Raw genomic sequence first — 19,101 nt, forward strand, 5'->3', positions numbered from 1 at the left:
TTAATATTCAGCGTCCATGTGCATAAAACGATCTCTTCACCTTGTAGAAAAGCAGAATGAAGTTCAGGGCAAATGCGAGGAAGAGAGCCAAAAAGCGCAGGTTGTAGAAGTTCCTGGACAGGTAGTTCTACAAGAGATTTTACAGCTGATTAGTGAGTTGTTAACATAATCAGCTTTAAATAATGAGAGAAAATGTTTCTTTTAAATATATACGGTAAAATAAACTGTGTCACCATGAATTTATTTCTCTGTGTTTCCAGTTCAGTCCAAATTTGAAAACCTCCTCCTCTTTTTTGCTTCTTTTCTTTTTTCGCCGCTGCTTTCTTCGGTTCCTCTGGCTGTACCTTCTCCTCTGCCTGGGGTTCCTTCTCTGCTTTCTCTCCAGTTTCAGCACTGAAAACACAATCAAGGCAAGGCTGTAACGTGGACATCTTTGTATTTGATAAAATAATTTAAAAAAAAAAAACTTTCATGAAATGCTGAAATGTTTGAGTCAAATATACATTTTCAGCTAAAACGACTATTGTTTGAAGCTGAACAGAGAGAGAGAAGGACTTCAACAAAACAGAACTACTTGAGACACGTACTCAGCCTTTTCAGGTTCTGGAGGAGGTTCTTCTACCGGAGCAGGTTCAGGAGGTTTCTGGCTTGCATCGGCCTCCTCTGGCTGCTGTTCACAAAAACAACACAAATAGTCACCCTGAGGTCTTTCATCCAAAAATCAGTAGGATTTTTACGTTGGATTTTTAATGACTGCAGAAAATAAGTTTGAGACTTAAACAGTCGTTGACAAGATATTCGTCATGAATGATCACAACTTTTATGATTTGTGAGGTGTAATTGCAATAATTATGAGTACAAGTACCAGTACATGGTACGCGATGACGTATGTCTTAAGTGTCACTGGGAGCAGAAACACGCACCATTTTCCTCTTCGTTATGGGGGTCCCTTCAGGAGTTGGGGGTTCAACAGGTGCCTCGACCCCCATGTCTCCAAGTCCACCTGGAGCATCAACACCAGGTATCCTCCCACCCTCTTTTTCCTGCGTATCTTCCTCCTCCTCCTCTCCACTCCCAGTTTCCCCACTGTCCGTAACCCCTCCAGTGTCTTGTTCCTCCCCTGTTCCCATCTCCCCTGGTCCGTCACAGTGAACATCATCCTGAGTGGGATCCGGCATGCTTGCTAGAATCTCTGTCACGGTGATATTTTTAGCTCCCTCTACTAAACCACCTCCAAACAGTGTATGCCAGATTATCATGAAGAATCCTTTGCACACATTGTAAATGAAGTGTAGAATGCTCATGAGGATGGTCCAGAAGAACGAGGACAGAGCCACCACAATCTCCTTCAAGGTCATCTTTCTCACTCTGCGATATTGTTTACGAAGGTTACGGAACGTGAAAATGCTGAAGAAGCCTAGCATGCTGTTTATGAAGTCTGCAAAGGCTGAGTTGGATTCAGGCTGCCCCTCCTCTCCGTTGCTTTCCTCATCGCCTCCTCCGTTAGCTCCCCCTGCTCCCGCCTCACCTCCACCTTCTTCTGCTTCATCATCCTCCTCACCCTTTTCCTCTTCTTCCTGCTCTGAGATTTGTGAAGCTATGTTCATCTCAAAGATGGTATCCTCGCAGAAGTTGACGAACATCTCCATCTTTTCTGATTCACCGCCTTCGTTGACAACATCAAAGATAAACTGTCGTTTGGACTCTCTGACCTGCGGCATCTCCCACTGCTTACGGTTGACTTCACTGATTTCAAAGTAGATGCGCTCGATCTTTCTGCTGGCGCCCATTATTTCAATACGGCCAAGGAAGGGACGGAAGTAGTTAAGGACACTTTCTGCTTGTTCCAGGAAATTCTGTAGCCTGGTGTCATGGGGGACGTGCTCAGACAGGTTGGTGAGCAGCACAGCGATGTTGAAGCCGATGTCCTTGGCAGGTTCTTGGAAGCGACTAGCAAACTCCTCGTAGTTGATCATGTCATTTTCATCTGCTTCTGAGCAGGACAAGAGGAACTGGATTTCAGAAGGGGTGTACTGTTTCTGACTGTCCATGGCCTTCTGGAAGTCCTTCTTAGAGATGAGCCCTCGGGGATCAGTGACGTAATCCTTGAAAGCGTCTGAAGCTACGATGTCTTTCAGTTTAAGGAACATGTCAAAGAACTTGAGGATCATCTCCACGTTGCTGGAGGACTCCACTAACATGTCCACCATCTGACGAGCGATTGTACCATTCACCACATTGCCTGAATAGCACAAAATATCATTTAAACTGAGGTTTAAAAAAATACACCACCCAACAGGAGAATTGTAAAACAGGAAAGAAAAAAGAAGTTACCCTCTAACAGTGAGAGCAACATCACAACCATGTCTTTCTGCAGGTCCAGAAGCTCCTTCAGCAGACCAATCTGACTTGAGTCCTGCAACCATAAAAATCCTACTTTTATAGATTTGATGTCACATTCTGGAGCTGTTTAGAGTTCACACTGATTTATAGATGCAATCATCAGAGGGGTGGGGGTGGGGGGGGGCAGAAGGAGGAAGGGCCGACAGTCATCACACAGAATTATTTCAACATATGATAACCCGCTGTTACATGAGAGGAACATGAACCATAGCGAGTGTTGCATACACTCACATTCACTACAAAGGAGATGCAGCAAAAACTAGTTGATTAACAAATCCCTCATGCTCAGAGAATCAAGACGTAGCGACAAAAATTACCTGGAGAAACTCACAAATCAAGAAACAGAGACATAAATAAACATGAACAATGTTTAAAAAATAAAAAAAAAAAATTCAGCAGGAAATAACAAATGGAGAAATAGTTCAATATGAAAACCAAATGAATTCCAAAAGAAGTCATTTGTCAACTAAAACACCTGACTATAAATGTGTTCATTTAATTCTATTTTACTCTGCATTCAGAGCTATTTATTTAAATAAACATGCACATTTATTTGATAATCAAGGCTTTTCTGATTTATCTATTAATTTGTAAATATTGCAGCTCCAGTGCCACCTTTTACCAACCCAGCACTGGTTTAAGATCGATTTAAAATTCAAAGTTAACTTTAACATCAGCTCTCCCCATAGATATTGGATATTGGGTAATCCTACGGGCTACAATTAATACATCTGCAAGATTTTAATAAACACTTCTGCTTCTTCTCTCTTGTAAATTTTGGCTTCAAATTAGTGAATTTGTAAAAAAAAAAAATTGTGTCAGTCACTGTTTCTAAGAGCTGCATCCTAGTGTCAGGACATTTATATCTAATGACAACGATAGCTTTTCCTATAAATGGTACGATAAATATTAAGAATGTTTGACAGTATCAATATAATTAAGTATGCCATCAATTACAAAAACAGAATTTCATTTAGAAGGTGAAAGGAATTTATGAAACACATCACTATTCAACACCAAATATACTCACATTGCACTGAGTTAGGGCAAAAGCAACACGGACATCACAACGACACACCACAAATAACAAGCCGTTTCCTGCAGGTTAATTATTAGTGAAGGAAAATTTCACTAAAATTGCAACTCTGTTAAATGTGTGCACACAGTGGATCTCACATTAAAATGTGTGTTCCAACATGAAATAATCTCGGATTAAAATGTATACTCCAACAGTGGACGGTTAAGAGTCAGTCCCTCACTCAGGATGTTTTGCTGTCACCTGCTTCATTTTGATTCAGAAAGTTCTACGTTCTTAATTTCAATATTTGTGATTTTAATTCCTAGTGCTGTATCTACGACGTCTTCATGTCCAAGAAAAATCATCATATTATTCCGCTGACCTGGCGTGAATGAGCAGAGACGATCATAATTATCGATACTGTGACTTTGTTGTCATGCCAGTTTCATGACTACAGAGTGAGGAGCACAGTTGTTTCTTACTTTGGTTCGGTGTATGAGAATGTTTGCTTTTTAAAATATCATCCAATTAATTAAAGTGAAGAAATCTGAGAAATGGAAAAGCTTATTTCGAAAAAAAAAAGGTTTTAGGCAGAAAAATGTAAAATCGTACGATACAAAATGTATAATCTACGAAATTTACACAATGAAACTTCATTTTTTAAAGCAGGTGATTATGAAACAACCTGATAAGTGAAACTGACATTGAAAAAATAACATACAACAAGACAATATCACATCAATAAGTAAATAAAATGGATACATACTTTACCCTGCATTGAACATGTGGAAGACAGTTTAAATAATCAATAAATCATTCAGTCTTTGAACAGTTACAAACACTGGTAAAGTATTCTTGGATTACATTTTGGAATTGCACATTTAAACCATCTCATGTTCACTAATTTACCATAGTATCTCAAATACTATGACTGTCATAATTGGCTGATAACTGTAAGACAATAAAGAGTAATGTAGGATAACATTGTTGCGTGCATCCCATTCTGCATTGGGAATTCAAGGATTAAGTATGGATCATTCCTGAACTCTGATGAGAGTGTGCATGATTGATCTATGATTAAGGGGTTACGCATGCAAAATGCAGATATGTGCTGAAAAAAGGAAAATGTGTATTTTGACCTTCCATTAATGTCCGTTTCCATGTGTTGTGCAAAAGACGGGATTTCACGCTTATGTGTGCATTTGATGCTTTCATTTGTTGACCAATCGTCAGAAAGATCCCTTTTTTGAAGTGGATGGAAAACGTTAACTGACAAAGTGTGTTACATTGTATGAAATGTAGTTGCTTTTAAAGGGCAACAGACATTTTCACTTATCATAGCAGGAAATGCACAACTTTTACTAATATTATCCACAATTCTACTGAAGTGACCCATGACAGCCGAGACAGTGAGCCAACATGCACAACAGCAGAACCCTGAAGCTGAAGCAGTTAAATGGATTCCAGCCGTGAATGGTTTTATTAGTATTTACGCATGTGTTTTCCCAAATATTCAATGTTTCTTTGTGGACAAGATTTATATTCAGAATGAATGTGGATATGGAATCACTTTAAAACCAGTCTTACCAGAGGTATAATTACAAACAGTCGGAGCGACCCAAAGCAACTGCTCTCATTTACTTTTCAGGCAGTAGAGAATTGTATTCGGATCAAATATTTCACTTTTTGGAAAATATACTTGTTTGCCATCCTCCCCAAAGTTAGGCAAGGAGATAGACACCCTTCTCTCTTCTTTGTGCTACATTAAGAAGCTGAGACAACACAGAAACTGGCTGACCGCCAGTTAGTTTAGCACAATGAAGGGTAGTAGATGGGCAGGTTATCAAATACGCTTCAAACACACTTCTCCAGGACCGACTTTGCCTGCCTAACTTGGTATACTGTCATTTTAGAGTCGGGCAATGGGAACTTTTTTCCTGGCTGGGCGCAGTGATACGACGCAGTGCCTCTGAAGCCCGACGGGAACTTCGCCCAACAGAACAAAACAAAACGTTCGTTCAAGACTAGAGGAGCGATTGTTTCTACTCATGGCTGACTTGTTACAGAGGATGAGGAGGATTCCCTCTGGGCAAAACAAGATCTTGAACCTGATCGATGTTTTGACGATCAATTTTTGCCACCACTTCCCATCCACTACCATTCTACATGCTAAGCTAACAAGACAGACTCTGAGGGAAGAAAGGTCTCTATCTTCATTTCTGGCTTTGAGAATTGCAAATGAGCACACTTTCAAAAAAGTTGGTGTGTTTCTCCCAAAGGTTTTCAAGACTGTTAACTATTTAACGTAACAGAATATGTTTTTCCATTCACATGGAGGTACCGGTTGAGTGGTTTCAACAGTTAAATATATGCTAAGCATCCAGTAAAGCTGAAGAGTTCGCTGAACAGCCACAGAGAAACATGTTGGCTGATTACAGGGGGATTTCTGTCAGCTGTCACTAGGAATTGGCAGTTTGGCAAAGAATATGTCAGTGCGATGTTTACCCTTAAGCCTAATGACAGTAACAACAAGCTGGGATGAGAGAGGAAATGCTGTTGCTTTCAGTAGATGGTGTCAACTGACAGTCCTGATTTATTCTGTCAATACTGATTACGTAACTCTAGGTCCAGGAACTCAGCTCCTAAATACAGCGTTGATCAAATCTCATGCGCATACCTGTGCCAGCTTCATCATCATATGAGCAAAGACATGAAGGAATCCAACGATAGCATCCCACAGCCTGCTGTGGGCCAGGGACTGCTGGTTGCCGGTGCAGGGGCCCTGGAGAGAGATTCACAATTACACACACATTCTTGTTAAAAAAAAATAGAGAGAGTAAGCAAAATGCAAAGCAAATGTAAAGATGTAATTTGTTGATATTTTACCTGAATATATTCAGTGAGACTGTTGAAAATCTGTTTTGCCACCGTCATAGCTTTGGAGAAATTCTTTTTTCCTGGTTCATCAATGATGTCTTTGCCGGAGTAATACCAGTAGAAATCACTGATGGACTCCTGTTAGATTTAAGAGTATTTTCATGGCTTAAAATTGTATTATACTTATATTTATTCATATTATATAAAGTGAGGCAGCACCTGCAGACGGAGGAGGTAATCTACTGTACAGATTATGATGTTGATGGTGGTTGTGCTGCCAGTCTGTGTTCGCAAGTAGTTCTGAAAATCTGCAGCAGTGCAGAGGGGATTTTATTTGCATAATACAATTCTGGAATTCAACACTACTCTTATTTGATTGGTTCTTACCATTGTTGTGACCCTCACAAAGCAGTTGCAAGAACCGGAAGAGGTCACAGGTGAACTCATCATCTGCCATGACTTTCTCATCTGAAGAAAATAGATTTAAAATTGAATTAGGTTTAATAAGGTTGATATCATAAGTCACACAATAGTTGAAAAGCCTGACTGGTAGTTACTCAGTAACCAGTGGAAGGATGGTAAAAATAAAGATTGATTTCTTAACTTACCATCTTCTGTCATTAGGTTTAGTATCAAAACTTGTGGTTGATAAAAGGGTTTGTTTTGTCACAATGTATGAGTGGCATTAAATCGAATAAAATTGACTTTTCCACTATTGCACTAATGTTTGTACGAGCACAATCACTGGCAAACAACATTCAGGAGGGGTCAACATCACATGCATACAAACAAGCTGCAATAAACTAAATATAACTCATCAGACATTCCTATCAGAAACATGTAACAGAGCAGACGATAAAAATGCACTGTTTTACAGAGCGTATTAACATGAAAACATTGCAGTGCTCAGGGGTGAACTGGTCATCTGGAGCTGTACGAATGTGCTGATCAATCGTCCCAGATATGGAATCACACTTCCAAAAATTCCATAAAAGCATGCTGCTGTAAACGTACAATATTAAGGATTTATTTTTCCCTTTTTCATAAAACCTAGTCCACCAGTGGCTGTTCTGAAGGCATACAAACACACACACATCCACACAAAAACATGCAGCACACACCATTTGGCACTAATACAGCAGCAGCAGCAGCAGCAGAGTTAAATGTCAAAAAAACTTGGGGGGGATTGTCCATCAAAATGTTTAAGAATCCAGTGCATGATATAATATATCTAATTGAAATTGTTTAAAGCTATCATACTATTCATGTAAATCTTATTTTGTGTTTAAATAGTGTCAACAATACATTTGTGCCACTCTTTTTACACTTCAGATGAAAAGAACAAACAAACTTTTTGGTAAACACGTTTATTGTCCATCCTCCCAAGAGCCAGACAAGAAGATAGAGACCCTTCTCTCCTCTGTGTGTTAGGGAGCTGAGACCTGCAGAGACCATCTGACTGCAGGTTAGCTTAGCGCATGAACAGTAGTGAGTGGGAAGTGTTAGCATTCCTCCGTCAAAAGTCATCAAATAGATCAGGTTGGACCAGGAAGTGCTATATGTTTAATTCTAAAAATTCAGTATCTCAAAACCTTAATTCTTTTCTAGCAAAAGTTATACACAACCCTAATTTAATTAAAACTGTTTTGGAGGGAAGTATTTGATGACTTTTGAGTGAGGTATGATAATCACTACCATTCACTGTGGCCATTCACAAGCTAACTAGCGGTCTCTGTAGCTCTCTAACGCACGCAGAAAAAGATAGACAGCCATCTATCCTCTTGTCTGTCTCCGGTAAAGAAAGCTAATATTCTTAACTCCAAGAAGTTCCTTTAAGACTAGCCATTTTTCAAAAATAAGAACAGCCTCACTACACATGATATGACTGGAATTGTGAATGACGTTATTAAGGTTGTCAAGTGAGGAACTCCATCTCTATTCAATTTTGATGGTTTCACCCACAGTTTTAGTACATTTTAATACACGTTTCATGAGCAAAAATAATAATAATTAAAAAAAACAGATTTCATTAATGTCCTTTTCGAAATGAACAGGAAATGTGAGAAGGAGTGCGGGCAATGAAGATGAATGGTGGACAGAGGCATCCAATCCTCCCTGGTGGGAAGTGTTAGAAATAGAAGTGATAAAGCAAGAGGGAAAAGGAAAGGAACAAGGAATAAGAGGACAGAGAGGCAGATGAAGAGACACATGATTTACCCCGCTCTCGGTTCAACTCTGAGGACCATGAAAGGAGGGACAAGGGAGAGGTGGCAGTGATCGTGGGGAAGGGAGAGAGGATCAGTGTGCTGACAACAGTAGAGGACTAAGAGATGAGGAGGGGGAGATTAACAAACATTCCATGGCAAATTCACTCAGCTAGAACTTAAAATGAACTCCCGGAATTAGATGACAAATGTTGGTGGAACAGCAGGTGAAGACCAATGAGTCAAACTACTAAAACATACAAAGAAAGGTAAAAAATACTGAAATCCTTTATTCAAGTGTTAAGTATTTGATGAGGTTAGAACCTAATTCGGTTTTAATCAGTTTCATCAACTAAAACATTAGGAGGAAGATGACTTAATAGATGCTCAGCTTATTAATGGTGATGAAGTCGATACCTTAATTACCGTAACCCACAAGACGCATCGACCAAGTCTTGACTTGGAAATGATAAAATTAGATACTCTGTACAGTTGTATTCTCTTTTGTTTTTTGTGTACAGAATAAACAAATGTAAAAATCTAGAATCTTCCAGGTTTCCTCCTAGTTGCACACTGCTTGGTGACACGTGAAACCGATGTTTTGAAGATGTGCAAGTTGTCGATGGTGCGTTTTTGTTGTGCGCCGTTACAATTCCTTCCACCAAATATTGTACTGCTAAGTGTGAAAACATGATAACATACACTTGAAAGATTTCATTTTTTCCGATTTAAACAAGTCATCTGTAAAGACTTTGAAAGGCAGCACAATACAAAACAAAGCCTGGAAGGATTTGCTGCAATTGTAGCACACAGGAATGTGTAAAATCTACACTTCAGTGTCCTCACATTATGCAAATAATGAATTATGTGATAAAATCAAATTGCTCTGGAGCAGTGTTTTGCCTGCTGTATCATAGGCTGTTAAGTCAAGAGAAAGAAATACACGAGACTTACTTGTGCCCTCCTCTGACACCATGCCCAGCCCCTCGGCCTTGTTCTGCCTCTCAAAAGCATTCAGATCCAGGACACTGTGGAGAATATTTTAAGATCTAATCTGCTGACAGGAAATGAAACAGCTCAGCCTTTGCAGGGCTCTGCATATTTATTGCAGTATTATGTGTTGGTCTGCAGACTGTTCAAATTAAAGTTTCTACGAATTCAAAATTTAGCAGCTGACTGAAAACCCACCAGCATGTTTGCATCAACGCTTGGACACTCAAAAAAAAGCCAACGTCCTTTTTATCCTTCAAGTACTCCAGCATTTTCTGCCAAAAAAGAGAGGATGCCCGTAATGGTCAGTATATTTGGCTAGTAAATTTAAATGTATAGTGCTCAATAGAAAGGGAGGGACATACCCGTTGGACCTCACTGTTTCCACCATTAAGGATCGAGATTCCCAACTTTAGGGTTGTAGACACCATCGGGCCAGTCTCACCTTCAGAGGGAAACGTTCTAGAAGTTGTCAAGTGGAAAGTTTCAACACAGTGCATGCTTCATGAAGCGGAGCGGGCCAGCTACCTTTGCAGGCGCTGATCATCTGTAGGACCATTTCTGCAGCACCACGGTTGTGAAGTCTGGACTGCTGGTACAGGAGTCTTTGTTTCTCCATTTCTTTTTCCTGTGGCGGGAGTGATATTGTGAACATCTGCAGCTGCCAGACGACACTCACAGAATTTAAATAGACAGAATGGACATTTTCAGCTCAGAGGCAGTGCTAAATATACCAGGTGTTTAACCAACAAACAAAAAAAAAGGAAAAAGAAGTCCAATCAGTCCATTTATATTCTTTAAAATTCACATTCACTCTCCCTTACTCGAGTCTCTAACTATTCAGATTATTACAAAGTAGTGACCTTACCATTTTTTCTAAAATGGTCGACATAGTACCTGCTTTATTAATTTGTTTTGTACATTATGTGCCTGTATTTCATCAAGTAAAACAACTTGAAGTGAAATTGTCAATAATAGGTCCTGTGAATGACAAATCAATGTTTTTATCCAAGTTGTATTTTCTATTTACATCCATTTACATTCTGGGTTTTTCCTGTCAAATACTCTGACTCTTGCGCACATTCTTTCACGCCACTTTATTAGTCATGGAGTTATTTCACTACTTCTCCACGTTTGCTGGCTGGAGCAAGCGTTAGACTACAGGAAGCAGCCCCGATGGCTCAACATTTTAGCCATATAGCTTACAGCTTTTGTCGTTCTGTATCAGAGATTTTTTTTTTTTTTGGCATTTCATTGTTATGTGCCTAAATTCATGGAAGAAATTTAATTGTCAGGGAAAACAGGAGAAACTGCTTTAGCGCTATGTGTCATTTAATTCATAATTTTTTCCCTAGAAGTTTGCAATTTAGGGAAGGAAACTGCTCAATAGGTGAATATCTCTGAATTCAGAGGACAAACTGGCATTAATCTGTTCAGCCACATCACAAATTCATTTGTAACATCCTCCATTCTTTCCCTCAACACCACCCACCCTCCCTCACCCACGCCCCTCCCCTCCCACCACCCACATGTGCCTGGCCGTGCTCTACCCACTATGTATCGGGCAGTTGGACCTCAACCTTCTGTATCGTCTAGCTAGCTAAAGATGATAGTGTTTATGAACCGATCATAAAAGCTGTGACTATGTGTATGAATTTATAGCTTCTGACGCTGTATGTGCTGCACTGGCTTTCACTGTAGTCTGTCAGTAAGCTATGTGAGTGGGGAAAGGGACAGTGATCAGTAACATTCAGTTAACAAAGCCTGATGTTACAACGGTGAGAACGATTACATGAAGCAATGGGGAAAGAGACAGAGAGAATGACAGATGGGACAGCTACATATGCCGGGAAAACTGACAGCAGCAGTTTGTGTTAACTCAAATAAGTAAAAATAGCTCAGATATCATCTGCATTTAAGCCTTTAATCAAGGTTAAAGGGCATTTTTTTGAGTTAACGTGGGTTTTTAGATGTTCAAAGCATGTTGATAAAGCATAAAAAGTTTTTTTCTGGTTGATCAAAGATAATTTTTTAAGGGAAATACACATAATCATCATCTTGCCCAGCGCCAGACAAGAGACAGATCCCTTTCTCTCCTCTGTACTGCAGTAGAGAGCTGAGACCCACAGGCCGCTAGTTAGCTTGACACAATGAATGGTAGCAGATGGGAAGTATTAAAATTCCTTCATTAAAATAAATCAAATAGTGTTGTAATGTCCAGGATCTGGTTGAGAAAAAAGTATTTGGTCTACTTTTGTAGTATGCTAACACTTCACATCCACTACCATTCATTGTGCTAAGCTAACAAGCGGTCAGCTAGTTTCTGTGGGTCTCAGGTCCCTAATGCAGCAGAGAGAGGACAGAAGGGTATCTTTCTCCTTGTCTGGCTCTAGGAAGGACGGCAAAAAAGCATATTTCCCAAAAAGCAAGCCTGATCCTTTCACTCTTTTCTTTTCATGTCATTCCATTCATCTACTCTTGCTTTTGACAGTAAGGTCAGAAGCCTAGTTGCCTCAGTGTGTGAGCTGAATAAACATGATGCAAGGGATGCAGTCAGGTCTCCAAAGTTGCAGCTGCATTTGCTTTCCTAAGTAAACTACATAAGATTTGTTGATCAATTCTATTTCTATTATGTCTACATGGTGTAACAAGAGGCTAGAATGGCTGTATGGTGTAACAAAGAGCTACATTTTTCTGAAAGTCTGCACATTGCTTGTCTTTCATTATCTCACCAGAGTGGCTTAAATTATCCTTCACAATAGACTGATTAAAAATCTTCATTGTTAGTATGATTATATTGTTTTTATAAATGTATATTATTTTCATTATTCTAAATAGACCCAATCCAGATTTAAGTGATGACAAAGTGATACGTCTTAAAGCCACTGCTTTTTATGAACAGAGAACATTTTTGGCCTCAGAGTTCTCTTTAATTAAAACTGTGAAACGAAAACAACGATTGTGTTACAACAAAATAAATGACAACAAATATCTGGATTGGGACTTTGGGTTTCCTAATAAAGCAACACACAATGAATAAAGAGACGATGAAAGAAAGACAGACGGACAGAGGTAATGAGACAAAACACAGAAGAATTATGGCGTGTGATAATGTTCTGATGATGAGGCCACTCAATGCGTCGAGAGCTACCGCTCCACTGTGTTCCTGGTCCCCAGCCCCTGGCCGCCCATTACCAGTTCTGACTGTCGCACCTCAAAGGACATCTCATCCTCAGCATTTTCCACCATTTCCTCTCCCCCTTCTTCTTCCTCACCAATATGGCAACTCTACAATCCAGGAGACAATGAAGGGTTTATATGTAGAACAACTCCAACAAACTCAAGTCATGGCCAAAACCCTCTGCAATGACTCACCTTTGCCATAATATCTGCATATGCCATATAAAGATGATCGGTATCAAGTTTACTAAAGTAGGAAGAGAGAAAAGAGTCAGTGAACAACAAACAAACTGTACCTTTTTTCACTGGACCTATCAAACCTCTTTTCTGTGAGAGCGGTCCGACTGAAATGTAGAATAAGCTGGTGGAGGGGGTCCGGCTTAGATTCTGTCTCCTCCTCTTCGTCTCCTTCATCTTGTTCCATTGCTTTCTATGATACACAGGATTACAGGGAGGCTGAGTAACGGTACAGGAAAAAATACCAAACAACTTACCAGATGAAAACGAGATGAGTTGACACTCACAGACAAATCATCTATCATTCTGTCTTCAAATGAATAACCTTCTGTGTAAAGCCAGTTACGTTTGTAGCCCTCGAGGAACATGTTTGACGCTCTGTGTCTGGAAAGTTGAAAATAAAAAACATACAAAACTGTTTATACACTTCTTTTTATAGATTTCTTATAAGATGTTTTGGAATACTTTTAGGACTCTCACCTGGGGATGTTGTAGAGTGGTGTCATCCTAAAGCAAGCAACCACAGCCCTCCGCCTCTGCTTGGACAACAGTTTGTGCCACACCATCTTTTTGGATTTAAACGGGTGTTCTGTCTACATAGCAAATAGCCCATAAGGATTTAGAGTTTTTATTTACAGAATAATAACAGAAAAATTTACAAAACATAGTTGCTCGGATTTTGTTTGTTGAGAACAAACAGTATCAAAACTTTGGCTTATTCCTGCATTGTTAGCGATTTTGTCAAAATGCACGAGTTGGTATGTCTTTCACATACGTTAAAGTTCCTTTTCCATGATATCTACACAGCTTCATCTCTGTTGGTGGTCATTTCTCCTATTCTGAGCTGGAGATACCATACGTTGCTACTAAAGCTATTAAATGAGATTGCTCACCACTTCGAGGTGGTAGAGGACAGCAGAAACTTCCTGAACTCTCTTGACAACTTTCACCGGCGCGTCAGCATCTTCAGCCTTCCCTGCCATCTCTTTGTACAGCGCCATCTGCCAGCGCATGGATGGGTTGTCCACCTTTCCACAAAGCAGGGAATTATATGAAATATATCCTGACTGATTATAACACCTCACAGGACTGGTCAAAGAGAATGAGAGTGATACCTTCCCCTGAAGGTGAAGGTTGTTCTGCAGGAACTCTCTTACTTCTTCATCAGTGTCGCGCTACAAAGGTGGAAAAATTACTTTCAATCATCTCATCCTTTTGCAGACTGATGGTTGATGTACAGACAAACACCACTTTACTACCAAAGAGTATCTGATCTTGGCCATGTTGATTAGCTCTTGATCGGCGGGAGAGCACATGTTGAGGCCTATAGGGAGCATCTTTTTCAAGGCAGCAACAATAAGTGAAGTCTGCACAGAGTAGCGATCTCCTCGTTTCTTCTTCTTGGTACGCTCTGCATCAGAGCCTCCGCCCTGAGAAACAATCAACCAGAGAGTATTCACAGTATCTCATGGACATGCCAGGGTTAACACTGCGATATATCAAGCACATTGCAGCTCTGGTTGAATACAGATAGATATAAAACCTCATCAGTAATTAACCATTTGCAACACCGCTTCTAAAAAAAAAAACTGCTTAAACTATGTATATGCTTCTGTACATCGTAAAAAAGTATCATAATACAGCGTTCATTACTGTTCATGATGTTCTTACTGAGTACCAGTAGAGATTAAACAATGCAAAGTGCAGTAAACTGCTTATTATGTAACAGCAGCAAATCTCTCCTAATAGAAATGCCCAGTTAAAATTCTCTAATGTTGTTGTCAAAATATGCAAATAAAAGGAAACGGCTAAATTGGATTCTCCAGGGATTCCACAAATGCATTATTTTCTCTGAGCTCAGACTGGTAAGTAGAGGGTGTAGTGAAAATGTGGGGGCAAAGTGATGATATAACTGGCTTTGAGAGAGGGAAGCTGAAAGGAGTGGGTATTATAAGAAAGTAAATCAGTGAAATTACTTTTTTTTTCTTACAAAGCATGCAACAAATAACACAGATCATTCAATGTGACAACCCATGAAGCATTCCATGAACAAGATGAAGAGTTCTAACAATCTGATTTGTATAAATACAGTATTTATGTTGCTTAACTAATTAGATAAGACTCTTGAAATTAAAGTTAGGCCTATTAGTTGCAGGTTGTTAAAAAGCACACGTCTAAAACAAACTATTTGATAAATCCCTGTGCTTACTTCCTGCACTCCCTCCAGTTACAGAGTGTGTTCTGCTGACATCTGGCATCTCCCCAGATGTGCTTAAGTAGTTCAGAGCATATAACATTTCGATGAAATAATACAGTGTTACAGTTTAGCTATAAAGGGATAAAGACCACCTCACAGAAAAATGCAGGAAGTTCACAAACTAAAGTAAATTTTAAAGTAAGTCTTTATCCACCTGGAATATTTTTGTTCTGGAAATTTTCAGAGAATACTAAGTGCAATGTTCTGGTAAAGTTTGTAAACTCTTCTTTTAAGTTTGATCAGTAATGACCTGGAACCACACGTGTCCGTAGGATCTACGGCGTGCACATATATTCATATTCTCAACTGAAGTTGAATTCACTAGTCTTTCTGATTGAATGTTGGCTGGGGTATCAATGCTGATTAAGGCAATACTAGATGCACCGGTCTCTCTCAGTTAAATATCAGTGGCAGATATACTAACTCATTTCTGCAAGTGTGTTACAGAAGACTAGTTTAGTGGAAGCAGAATGCAAAGGGAGAATCAATGTTTTTGGTTAATTTCAGGACATTTCAAGCACATTCTTAAGTGAGAAAAACTGTCTCCAGAGATCGGCCTCCGTGATGTTAAGAATCAAGAAGTCATGTGTTAGTGGGTTTGGATACTCGGGAGGGTGAAGGAAACTAAACCATGATGTGCCATGGCATTTCCAGGGAGGAGAGAAGAAAGAGCACAGAGAAGACTAACATCATCCCCTACTGGCAAAAAGCTGCATTACAAGAGCTACAGGTCAACCAACCTTCTAGGAGAGGAAATGAAAGACATACTAGAGGACTCCAACTCAACTATGATCAACAAAAAAAGAGCAAACTCAGTGACAGGATGATGGCACTGTGCTCTCACTACCACCTTGGGCTTGGTGTAAAGTCCAGTGCCATGAGCCCAACTCTACAGCTGAGTACTTTCATCAAGCGCCTCCCGACTCCCCCCCTCACACACTGGCAGGACTGGGGTGAGCCCACGGATGGGGTCCACCCTGTTGTCCAGTGATCCTTCATGAGAATAGGGTCTTTCCCTGGTGTCCTTGAGTATACTTTAGTATAGTCTTGCACTAGTTTAGAGCATATTTTAAGTGTGAGACATGGGGTGAATTAAAGTAGGAGTGTGTGTCATCTTACATCATCAGAATAGCGACAGTGTAAGTGGAACCAATCTACATGTGTTCCTTCTTTAAAAAAAATTCTGCCCTTGGATTTTCATATTCTATTTATACAAATAACTTTGTATATATAGCAATGACACATTCTCAACTGAGTTCTGCTCCACTTTTAATAGACTGCAAAGTATTTATGACTACATGGTTACAGCTGCCTGTATAGTAGTCAGGTCATGTCTGTGCATGTCTGTGCGTGTCTTTGTGTGTGTCTTTGTGTGTGTGTGTGTGTGTGTGTGTGTGTGTGTGTACGTGTGTGTGTGTACGTGTGTGTGTCTGTGTGTGTGGGAGTGTCAGTGGATCAGATGTGCCAGTGTGCTGGGGAGGTTGATGAAAAGCTCCCCCAAAGTGAGGTGCCATGCGGTCAGCACAGCGGTCGTGCAGGAACAAAGTCTAACCTCTGAGTCCCCGCCCTGGAAAACCCAGCCGCAACCCAAAAGAAGAGGACAAGGGACAGCCAGAGAGAAAATATTGTTAACACAACTGCTTTTGCTGGCTAACTGCCAATTAAAATCAAACCTCCAAAAATGTCAGCAGCCTTATCTGTCATTATAAACACCCGATGAATATGGATATTGAAAATGAATACATAAACACACAAAAAAATTCATTAACATAACCATTGAGATAGACAACCTCTAAAACGCTACACCCAGTAAAGATGGTGCATAAGTTAGAGACTTTGTTAAACTAAAATGAACAATAACGTAGTCCAAAATCTATAAAACTATACCACTACTAACAATGTAGTTTTGAATAAATATCCACCTATAACAAGTGGAAGTTGTGGTCAAAGTAAATGAATGTTTTGAACATGGCCTAAAGGTTTTTGATCAGCTGTCTGATAGGAGATCTGACACCAGCCTCACTGCAGAACGGGCTTTGTCCACCCACAACTCACCTTGCTCATTTTGCTCTTGCTGTCAGCAGTGAGGAATGACATGTTATTGATCTCATTCATCACCACAAAGTTCTGCTCCTCACGCTTGAAGTTCTGCAAAAGAGAGAGAAAGTAGAAATACACAGTAAACAATGAGATAGCTGCAAATGTCAACGCTAAACAAATATACTCACATGAGATTTAGACCAGAATATGAAGACCTCCCCAACCATTCGGAAGAGCTCTTCAGCATCTGGGTCAGGGCAGGTCAGCCACCTTGCCCTGCAGGATTGGTTTAAAGCAAAAGTCAGAAAACTGTTGGCTACTCAGCAATGTAAATAAAGTTGCATTTCTTACGACACTAGCCTGAGTTTAAATTCATCATATCAGTAGTTTTGGTACCTGTTGTTGTCCACGTAGCGGATGAGGAGCGGGTAGAGAGCGTACAGGTCTCTGCAGAGGACGGCAAACTCATCACGAATAGTGCCGTCTTCCTCATCTCCCTCAGATTTTCCCTCCATACGAAGGTGGTCCTCTTCAGCCACTACTTTTGAGGTACGTTTTTTCAGCTTCTCCATCGTTGGGATGAAATGAGATTTGAGCATTTCTGGTTTTGCCCTGCTTACAATCGGCTGTGAAAACACTAGGAACAAAAACAAATAGTGTCATCTCACTCAGAGAAAAAAATTCAATGATATGTGCAGATAAATGAAGTTAAAAAAGTGCTCACCAGCCAACCTCTTCATCCAGGAGGCCTCATCTATACCAAGGTTGTTAACGACAATTTTCATGATGCTACCCAGCAGCTGGTTAAGATGCTCTGATGTGACATCAGTGCAGAGCCGCCCCTCCATCTCAGGGAAGTTCTCTATTCCTCTTTCCCACCAGCGAGGCAGGTAGTTGCACAGCATGGGCAGAGTGATTTCAATCACATGAGGCATCTCAGTGTAGCGAGCCCCTGACTCAGCCAGGTCCCCGATCTCCTTTAGAAGAGCATCCAGCTCTGGTATATCTGGACATAATTCCTGAACCTCGTTGGGAAGACCCAGGACTTCACAGGAGGAGTGAAAGAAAGGATATTTAGGACAATGATTTTGTTATCAAGAATCAATACTAAGGACAGGGTCCCAAACTCACTGGCTCTTTCTCTTGGGGTCTTTGTGGTATAGACAGAGAAGGCGTTGAATTCATTTAGATGAGGCTCTAAGTAGGCCACTGGCATAGCTGCAGCGAGGTGAGCCAGACACTCTCCAAGAGCCGGCCTCTGTCTGTAAATGTAAAGGAAAAGTGCCAAAACCCTCTCTCAAGGCCTTACTATCTATTACACGCTGATCTCCAGTTACCTCTCCACGTGCGGATTCTTGACGGTCCCGAGGGAGTAGATGCTACACATGATGCGGTAGCACGACATCTGCAGATCATCCACTGTGTGCAAACAACACAATAATGTAGGATACATTCATAAAGAAACACCAAGTAAAGTCTGAAATAGCTGTGATACGAATACTCACAGATGACATCGTCTCCAAACTGGTGCTGAGCAATGTGATCAAAAAGGGACGTGAGCACTGGGAGCAGGGCGATGGTTGTGTAGTTAATGTTCTGGGATACGCCTTTGACTTGCTTTAAAGGAGAGATGATGAATGTGATCATTAAAGCGAACATTCAGGCTAATTTAAATATTGTGCGCATCTCTCACTTGATTGCCTTTAGACACTTTGCCCAGTTTAAGGTTTTCCACCATCTTCTCTATATCATCAGCGGCACTCTCAAAAAATGAACGCAGCCCCGCTTTTACAATCTCAGGGCCGGACTTCATTACTGTCCTAATAAAACAAATAAATGTCATAATGAAAAACAAAACATAAAACAAAAAGATCAATCTGACTAACAATATGCAC

General features: G+C 40.2%; 1 protein-coding gene across 1 annotated transcript in view; it reads right to left on the bottom strand.

Moving 5' to 3' along the window:
* The window catches only part of LOC147248895 (ryanodine receptor 1-like), a 48,579-nt gene that overhangs the window by 5,280 nt on the left and 24,198 nt on the right, over positions 1 to 19,101 (bottom strand). The window contains exons 66-94 of the mRNA XM_086226924.1: positions 18,900 to 19,026; positions 18,712 to 18,823; positions 18,544 to 18,625; positions 18,338 to 18,468; positions 17,931 to 18,251; positions 17,603 to 17,843; positions 17,395 to 17,482; positions 17,222 to 17,314; positions 14,169 to 14,339; positions 14,025 to 14,084; positions 13,803 to 13,937; positions 13,390 to 13,502; positions 13,197 to 13,293; positions 12,993 to 13,102; positions 12,868 to 12,919; positions 12,688 to 12,780; positions 10,021 to 10,120; positions 9,858 to 9,937; positions 9,691 to 9,767; positions 9,457 to 9,530; positions 6,686 to 6,766; positions 6,518 to 6,606; positions 6,308 to 6,436; positions 6,099 to 6,203; positions 2,335 to 2,416; positions 924 to 2,242; positions 588 to 670; positions 234 to 393; positions 41 to 127 (exon numbers count right to left, since the gene is read on the bottom strand). Coding sequence (XP_086083050.1) covers positions 41 to 127; positions 234 to 393; positions 588 to 670; positions 924 to 2,242; positions 2,335 to 2,416; positions 6,099 to 6,203; positions 6,308 to 6,436; positions 6,518 to 6,606; positions 6,686 to 6,766; positions 9,457 to 9,530; positions 9,691 to 9,767; positions 9,858 to 9,937; positions 10,021 to 10,120; positions 12,688 to 12,780; positions 12,868 to 12,919; positions 12,993 to 13,102; positions 13,197 to 13,293; positions 13,390 to 13,502; positions 13,803 to 13,937; positions 14,025 to 14,084; positions 14,169 to 14,339; positions 17,222 to 17,314; positions 17,395 to 17,482; positions 17,603 to 17,843; positions 17,931 to 18,251; positions 18,338 to 18,468; positions 18,544 to 18,625; positions 18,712 to 18,823; positions 18,900 to 19,026 — 4,492 coding nt within the window. The remainder of the gene's footprint in view (positions 1 to 40; positions 128 to 233; positions 394 to 587; positions 671 to 923; positions 2,243 to 2,334; positions 2,417 to 6,098; positions 6,204 to 6,307; positions 6,437 to 6,517; positions 6,607 to 6,685; positions 6,767 to 9,456; positions 9,531 to 9,690; positions 9,768 to 9,857; positions 9,938 to 10,020; positions 10,121 to 12,687; positions 12,781 to 12,867; positions 12,920 to 12,992; positions 13,103 to 13,196; positions 13,294 to 13,389; positions 13,503 to 13,802; positions 13,938 to 14,024; positions 14,085 to 14,168; positions 14,340 to 17,221; positions 17,315 to 17,394; positions 17,483 to 17,602; positions 17,844 to 17,930; positions 18,252 to 18,337; positions 18,469 to 18,543; positions 18,626 to 18,711; positions 18,824 to 18,899; positions 19,027 to 19,101) is intronic.

Source organism: Aulostomus chinensis, chromosome 15 (genome assembly GCF_037954235.1).
Source record: "Aulostomus chinensis isolate RoL2024-O1b breed Wild chromosome 15, RoL_Achi_v1.0, whole genome shotgun sequence".
NCBI classification, from domain to species: domain Eukaryota; kingdom Metazoa; phylum Chordata; class Actinopteri; order Syngnathiformes; family Aulostomidae; genus Aulostomus; species Aulostomus chinensis.